An 8,864-nucleotide genomic window follows, 5' to 3' on the forward strand; every position below is an offset into this window, starting at 1 on the left:
GAGCGGAATGCGCAAAACGTATGGCAGCGGTGGGATTCGAACCCACGCCTCCGAAGAGACTGGAGCCTTAATCCAGCGCCTTAGACCGCTCGGCCACGCTACCTACATGCATATCTATAGTAGCAAAACAGCACAAATAACTCATACACGAGATCCCAACGTGTTATTGGTTTGTAGCTCTGCTATTTTCACAATTTGGGGTAGTTTTGTATTTTTAGCCTGGGTTCTAGCCTGATCCGCGGAACGCGGCGATGTATTTATCGATTCTGACATTTTCAATCTAACGAGAGTCTAAGGTTAGTCTCATGCCCCATGCTGAGGAGCCCGAACCCCGCTGCTTCTGAGTCCGTAGCTACTCTGAACATGTACAAATGCTAAATCTAAGGTGCTTACCCTGCTGTCCCACCTGTCCGGTTTATGTGCGCAATGCGTTTATAACCAGTACGTCCGTAGTTTTCAATTAAAATTGTTTCAATCCATTCTGTCTCGGCTGCGCAACCCTGACCACCAGGGGCGCTGTTGCGCAGTTGCAATCGATAACAGATCCAAGATGGATGACAGATTCCAAGACAGAATGGTAATAATTAATAATTCAGCTTACTGTGGAGACACATGCTGGAACTTTTTACTTTGAAATGTAAGTAAGTAAGTAATAATAATAAAAAGTGTGAATGGAGTTTCTAGTTGAAAGTGATCTTTTTTGACGTGCCAGAATCTGCCATTGAGCTCCATTATAAAAGTCTCAAATTTGAAAGCACTATATTTCTAAAACTATGACACCTGAATTATAAAAAGTGATTTTCTGACTTCAGGGTCCTTTTCTTTACCAACTGCACCATCACTATACCTTAGCCTGACTAAGTGAGATTTCCGGGCGCTTTTATCTTCTTCTTTCTTCAAAGTAAAGTTTCAGAGTAAACGCCAGACCAGAGTGAGATTTGAACGCACAACATCTGGATCATGTGGACAGCCACTTAGCTACCAGTCTGTCTGTGTTCTGTGATGGTTTCTCCTCTGTATTATGTGATTAAAATCCATGATAAGACTTAAAAGCAATAAAAGACACATTTGATGCACAGCAACCATTAACATGCTCTGTACATGGTCCCAAGAAGAACAACGTAAAACTTCACAGAGGGCTCAGTGGCACCCTTTTTAAGAAGACGTCCATTTAAGCCTGAGGTTGTGAGTTCAAATCCAGCTGAGTTCCTCCTACTTTCCTCCTACACTCTGCAGCATGTTTTGGAGAATAACATCCAGAAGAACACTGGAAAGACGAGGAGAAGTTTGATCATCAGATCATTGGTCTATGTAAAAAGGTGAATAAAAAAACACGTAATCTCTGCATCATCCAAGGACTATTTTTCAACTGGCTTCAACCTGTGCCTTTTGGCAAACTACCTGCACCTTTTCTTTTCGCAGATGAGTAAGCCTGGGACCGAGGCTACATGCACTGAGGCAAAGTGTGCACAACCTCCAAACCGGGTTCTTTGGCACCCACAAGGGGGGCCCCAAACCCCTTGCTTGTTCTCCTTGTTTACAGCCCTCGCACCTCGTTCACACATCTTCAGTCTCCTCTACAAACAGAAGCAACATTTCCGTACTGTTAATGCGTTAAAACAATAGCACCCGAGTGACCCGAGTAGTGGTGCTCTTTTAAAAGGCATGAATGTGAATATTTACCTTGTTTATTGACTAGAGTTTATGCTTACTCTGCTTATTCTGATCTCACACTTGTAACTGTAAGTCGTTTGTTAAGTGTCAAATGCCTAAAATGAATTCCTAATCACACAGGAATCCCAAATACCTCGATTGAGAAGAAGAAACCATGGTCTAAGAGCACTGTTTTTATTGTTCTGGGCTCCTCATACAAACTATTTTTGGGCAGAGTCCTTGAGGTCTAGACTGTGGATGATATCCGATAGGCTACGTTTACATGGTCAGGGGCCCAGCACATTTATCCTGTTCAGACCCAAGGCGAAATTCTTAACAGCTTTGTCTGCATGGCGTACCAGAGGTCCACCCGCCACCCAGATCAACGGCAGAATGAAGTTGAACTACCTCGGTATTCCAATAAAAACAGAATCGGACATGCCTGGCTTTAATAATGTGGTACATGATTTATTTCATTTATTTGTTTTAGCCATGAAATGGTTTTCATTCATTCCTGTTGGACTAGATGAAAATATTCTTGACAGACATACGAATTGAATTAAAAGTAGTCAGTATAGAGGTTATCCAGGTCTTGTACAAAATAGTATTTTGCTAAACATTCTGTTAAACACATTAAAACAGTGGCTCATTCCTCTACAAAAATGTAAAAACAGCAGGTTACAGTAATATTAACCTCGGACCACAGGCTTATGGAGCGATATTGGATTGGCTGGTCACATGAGACAACATTTGAGGCAGCATTTGGCTATACATACCAGTCATCAACTAATATGCCTACAGTCTTTAATTGGCACAAAGTTATAGAATCACGTGCATGAAGGAGTTATCAGCATAACCATAACCAAACCGACAAAATGCATTATGAATTTATCACGTAAGCCCTATTTGTGAGGGGCTCTAGGCAGCCCCTCCTATATACAGGTTTAATGTTTGTCTTGTCTAGACAAACATTAAAAATGCCATTGGACAGAGTTTAATATTTGTTTTGTCACCAACTAAAACATTTAATGCCATTAACAACAGAGTTTAATGTAAATATGAAAATAATAGCCAATCTACAAGCTCAGTGCATCACGATGCAACTTGTGAGGTTGTTTTTGTACACGTTTTTCATTGAACATTTTCAGAATTCCAATACAGCAATATAGCCTATTGAATAGAAAATGTGCTTTATTCAAGTGTTTTTAAAGCATGTACTTTTGAATACTTAAGTACAATTTAAAGCAAGTACTCCAATAAAGTAACTCAAGTACTTTACATATACACAGACTATATACACAGACTAAGCAACAGTTTGTTGTCGAGTAATGTTTTACTTTGTACTGGGGTTGTATATTTTGCCACATACTATATACTGCCCACAGCTGAAGGACTGCTGTGTCTGTGTGTGGCTATGGTCAATAAAAAAAATCTCAGGGCAAGGTTTATTGTGTGTTTGTCACATTTCATATAAAAGACAAAAGCAATTCCGAATTTTCACACAAGGCATAAAATGCATAAAAGTATACAAAAATACAGGAGTGCAAATGGTTGTACCTTTTCCACTTGGCAGGTGGCACAAAAAAAGGCACTCAATTATTTTGGGTGGATGAGAACCATGTAGAAGCAATGTGGGCAATGAACGACCAACATCATGACATTGTAATTTGTAACTTAACTTTACGACAGAAAATAAGTAAAGGCAGTTGACCGCCTTCAAATTCCAAGCAACTTCTGAGCCTGTTCACTTAGTATGTGCTTTTGAATCTGGGGAGAAGTGGAAAGAAGAATACAATAAACAAGCAAACTTAACAACTTGAAACATTAAAAAATATGAAAATATTTGTCCCTCAGCTTGCATATGGGTTAAGATTAACTGATTGCGGCGCTGCCATTTATCACAATGTTCTCATTAACACTGAAATCTCTGAATTTGCTTCGTAATAGTAATATATAAATAAATAAAAATGCATTCAAATATTGTTATGAATAATATGCTAAACCACAAAAAGTCAATAATAGTGCTGTTATATTGTACATGCACAACTAAAAGTAGGTTTAATTCAATGAGTGAGAAACAAGCTGGTTTCTCTGATTAACCACATGATGGCAGTGTTTTGTGACCCCTGCTACCCTCTGATTCCATCTAGTTACAGTACAGACTGGTCAACAGCATTTAGAGTATTCAGGGTGGGCTGGTTCAAGTCCAGCACCACGTCTGAGTGATTTTAAACAGCGTCGCAGGAGAGAGAGAACAAGGACCACAGAGGAGGTAAAGGTTTATGTCCTGGACCTCTCCTCAGCCTAATTCATCACAGAGACAGCTGCTAATTAAAACTGGTTGAAACCACATTGCTAGCAGTAGCACGTAATTCTTTTTTTTGTATAATTTTAGTTTATTTTAGACAAGGACTGAATGCCACAGGCTTGGTCCTCCTCTCTATCCCACAAAACAAGCAAGCGCCAAGCAAACCTTTGGGGACAGAGCCTTCAGTGTGACAGGCAGCCCCCACCCTGTGGAACTCCCAATGGAGATTTGCCATGCTACAACTCCTACCTTGAAAATACACCTATTCTCTCAGGCTTAATATGGCAAATAGTTAGTTTTTGTTGGTTGTTTATTCATTGTTTTTGACGTAAAGCATCCTTGGGTTCATGAAAGGCACTACATAAATTCAATCCATTACTCATATTATTTTAATTATTTGGGAGGTTACCTTTCCAGTAACTGTTAGCGGGTAGCTGTCCACAAACAATATGTAGCGAGGAATCTTGTAATAGGTTATCTGCCGGGAAGAAAGAATCAAAACAATGTTACTTGTCACTCACTCATACAGGTAAAAGTAGCAAAATGTTGGTAGCTATATGAAGATATTAAGAGGGTTATGCTGAGAAAATATATCAATAAGCATAGATATGCCTAAACTATTTTGTTTCTACTCAAAGAGAATACTGAATCATCCAATCCTCTAAGTCCTAACCCCAAACCTAAATACTGAACTGCATTCCAAGAAATATTTTATTCTTACCTTACACGTAATTAAATAAGAGAACGCCATATCCTTCTCACCATTAGCATACAAATTCACATACAATCTGAATCAGAGTGCAGTTCTGTGTTCCTTGATTTACAGGATTAACCAGGGGATTGTGAGAACTACTTTCGTCTTACCTGGCCCTTGCAGTAAGCTACGAGTTCTTCTGCTGTGCATTTCTCTCCCTCTACAAGCTTGATACAGGCACACACCTCTTCTCCCATTCGCTGGTCCTTCACTCCAACCACCTGAGGAACAGAGATGGCATCGATAGAACAACATGGTATCTCCCTATAGGCTATAGTATACAGAATAGAGGGTATGTGCGTGACATCATCAAACCCGGAAGTTATGCAGGAATGCCTACGGAGTGGCAAAAAACAACTTTCTGGCCTTGATAGCCCATACATCCAAACAGAGAAGTCCTGTCTGATTGCATTAAACAACGTTAAACAATGTTAAACTCACTTTGCATGTTGATTCGTCACTCAATGTGCCATTCACTTTAAGCATGCGCATACCCTCTATATAATATTTTGTGAAAAGTTGTATCTTATGGTACGTGTTTTAGCCAACCACGACCTTTAATTCCCCTATCAAAGCAAATAGCTTGCCTTTCTTGATCATGATGTGTAGTTGTCGACAGTCTTTGAAGTGACTTGTGCATGTGTGTGTAAGGATTTATCCATCTATCTCAGCTGGTTTACCTGTGCCTCTTTGATTTTGGGGTGAGTGTGTAGGAACTGTTCTATCTCAGCTGGGTAAATGTTCTCTCCTCCTCTGATGATCATGTCCTTGATCCGGCCCACAATACGACAGTAGCTGTACTCATCCATGGTGGCAATATCCCTATGACAACCACAACACATTTTAGAAAGACGGTAACCACAGAAACACGAGGTCAATGGTAGTGTAAAAATAGTTTTTATAATTTGTTTCAATTAGTTTGTAAGAGCTGGAGGTAGGGTTCCGTAACATTATGGGCAGTGGGCTATATGCACACAGAATAACTCTTCCTACTTCCGGGCAAGGAAGCTTAGAGAAGGAAAGGAAATGGTCACGTGACTGGGCTGCGCCATGACACTTTGGACACTGTCATGGGAGCCAAAACTCACACCGGAAGTTCCTGAATACATGGCAGTGAAGGGAGCTGGCTGGACCAGCTCATAATAAACATTATTTCTGAACAATTGAGACCTTTGTCATATAATCGGTTCAGGAATATGAAAGAAGACATCACAGGTTGTTTTCTAATCACTTGCTTTTCGATGTGCACAGAACATAATTTTACCTGGCTCGGAGGTATTGCGAGATTTGGCTGCCAGACAGGAAACGGTGGGAAGTCTTGCGATACTTGGTACGTTCAGAAAGGTACTTTGTGCTCTTTAGATACCATACCTCTATGAATTTACACAGTGTACACATCAAAAAGCAACACAGCAGACAGCTTTCTTGCTTCCGGGCCGCTTCCCTACTTTCTTAAACTAATTAAGGCTCTGTTCCATTTAGTGTCCGGAGTGGTTCTCAAACTTGTGTTTCCAGTGAGCAAACATGCACAATAGCAGCACCCTGACTCTGTTTGACCAAAATGGAACAGAGCCTTCATTCAGTATCAGCGGTGACACCTGTGAAAGAAGTAGGGAAGGGGCCCAAGTTCATTCCAAAATGGCGAGTAATTTACAATTCACATGCAGCTGTATTCAGGGTACAAGAAACATTCACAATGGTCCCAGAGTCAAGTGTCATTTGAATTCCACATACCCAGTCTTGTACCAGAGTCACATACAGCAGTGTCATTTGAATTCAACATACCTAGTCTTGTACCAGCGTTCTTTACACACCCACACACACACACACACACACACACACACACACTCTATGAATTCAACGTACCCAGTCTTGTACCAGCGTTCTTCAGTCATGCATTCTTTGGTCTTGGCTTCATCATTCCAGTAGCCCAGCATGACACAATGTCCTCTGATCATCATCTCCCCCGACATCCCCAGAGGAACAATCTCTCCACTTTGATTGACTATTTTAGCCTAGGGAGCAATCAATTAGTAAAGAGTATTATTCTTTTTGCAATGCAAAGAAGCTCCAACCAGATCAAAATGCTCAAGCAATAAACTAGTGGAGTCGAGTATTATTATTAACCAGTGTTGCAGACTCATGCGCATGCAGTCCATCACCTCTATGAATCGAATCTTGATCATCAGGTCAAAATTCGTGTCAGATCCTGTGTCTACTGTCTAGGTAGCCCTTAGGGCTATTTGAGTTCTACTGTACTTGCTGCTCTCAATATTGTCAAAATGTTTTTTAAACTTTTTCTACTTTTCTCTATTTTTATATAATCGTCAAATCAGGTTGTAAAAATGTTTTGGCATTGCCTCTAATCATGTGAATCATGTGTATACAATCAGAATTGAGATGTTAATCATGTTCTATCACATGCATGTATTGGTGTCACCCCAGATGGGGCTAATAGCCTTTTGTTCACACAATCTATATAAGATGTCATGTCCTGTTATCGAGTCTATAGTATACAAAACGTCGTATTTTTTGCCTGCCTGTCGCTAAATAAAGTTTGGAGCATCTTAAAGTGAGTTGCGAGCCCCTGCTTTCTTTTTTACTGTCTAGGTGAGACCTTTTACACGAGCAGGGCCACAAAATACAACCACTAGAGTTGTCCCGATCCGATCACGTGATCGAAAAGCGAGGCCAATCACATGATTTTCAAAAGATCGGAATCAGGAGGACATTATCGGATTATTATTAAAACAAATTATGATTGTGATATTTCTTTCAGCTGAGCAGAACCATAGAATTAGGTCTGAACTGATTAAAGTTTTATTTGGCTATGCATGGATATTTACAGTACATCCACATGCAGCTCCGCTTCTAAGTCTGTGTCTGCAGACGCCCATATCATGATATTAGAGACTGTTCTATGAAAATATAGAGATCGGATCGGTAAAATCGGTTTCGGCAGATCTCAAAATCAAATGATTGGAATCAGATCGGGAGCAAAAATACGTGATCGGGACATCCCCAACAACCACCCCAAGTTATATTGTATTACAGATTGAACAAAATTACATTTTATTAATTAAAAAGGTAACAGTGAGGCTTAAAAATATGTTTTACAGTTATATAGCAGCAGATTTTCATGCGATTTTCATGATTTTCAGCAGGTTTTCATGTTCAATACTGGATGTAAAGTCTAAACAGTGAAAGGATTGTGGAAAGTAGGCTTATAGTGAGGCATAATTGGGATGAGAGACACACATACTGTACCTCTATGTGGTTGATGATATAGCCAGATGTCTCAGACTTTCTCTCCATGTTGTCACTGGGGTTGGCACAGAATGTCACAGGGCTGTTCTCGGTGGTCCCATAGCCAATCTGTCAGTCAGAAAAAGGCACGTTTTAACCAGGGGGGGAGTCAGACAGATATTTCGTGAAGCCACTAAGGAAATCGGGACTTCATGAAAGTTCATATAATGGCCTGTTGTGGCGCTGTCATTGGGCCCAAAAAAACCCATAGCTCCATAGAGGCCCAGGTATTTGGGCCCAACTTGACTGTATTAAAAAAATTACCATAAAGTTGCGTATGGCTCTCAGGGGCCCTTCGGAGAAACTGGACAGCACTGTATTGGTTTGAGGTGCTGACAAGGCCCTTCATTGACCGTTGATTGTGTTAAATTTGGGTCAAAAAGATGACAAAAAACTATTTTTATGTGCATTCGTGTTATGCCTGCCCCCCCCCCCCCCCTCTGGGGGTTAACCGTCCCTGAAAAGCATGACCTGTTTTCATTTTCAATCCCTAAATTCCCCTTTGTTTGATGGATCCAAAATTACACAGTTCCGTCTCTCTCTCTCTCTCTCTCTCTCTCTGTCCATGTACCTCACTTCAACTGCGTAATCTGCAAGGAACTTTGGGGCTTTACCATTCTTAACTTGCACACAAGATATCTCCAAATTGAAAGGGTACATTGTGATGAAACCTTGCTGGGGAGAATTCTTTCTCCATGAAGGAGGAACCATAACAATTTGAGCAACCCCAAATTGCCATTCATTCCTCTACTACTGCCACCTATAGTAAAAGGAAGATTGCAGGATGAACCCTACTGATTTTGGTGAGCCCGTGACCGTCTATACTGCTACACCTCAGCAAAA

General features: G+C 40.6%; 1 protein-coding gene across 2 annotated transcripts in view; it reads right to left on the reverse strand.

The window, feature by feature from the left end:
- Window positions 1-1,894: 1,894 nt before the first annotated feature.
- Window positions 1,895-8,864, reverse strand: part of acsf2 (acyl-CoA synthetase family member 2) — a 43,594-nt gene continuing 36,624 nt past the window's right edge. For both annotated transcript variants that reach the window (XM_080788628.1, XM_080788627.1), the window contains exons 11-16: window positions 7,983-8,090; window positions 6,582-6,730; window positions 5,396-5,537; window positions 4,826-4,936; window positions 4,371-4,439; window positions 1,895-3,420 (exon numbers count right to left, since the gene is read on the reverse strand). In XM_080788628.1, the coding sequence (XP_080644754.1) occupies window positions 3,370-3,420; window positions 4,371-4,439; window positions 4,826-4,936; window positions 5,396-5,537; window positions 6,582-6,730; window positions 7,983-8,090 (630 nt within the window). In that variant the 3' untranslated portion in view covers window positions 1,895-3,369. The remainder of the gene's footprint in view (window positions 3,421-4,370; window positions 4,440-4,825; window positions 4,937-5,395; window positions 5,538-6,581; window positions 6,731-7,982; window positions 8,091-8,864) is intronic.

This window comes from Protomyctophum bolini (assembly GCF_963924005.1).
Source record: "Protomyctophum bolini genome assembly, chromosome: 18".
In the NCBI taxonomy this organism is placed as follows: domain Eukaryota; kingdom Metazoa; phylum Chordata; class Actinopteri; order Myctophiformes; family Myctophidae; genus Protomyctophum; species Protomyctophum bolini.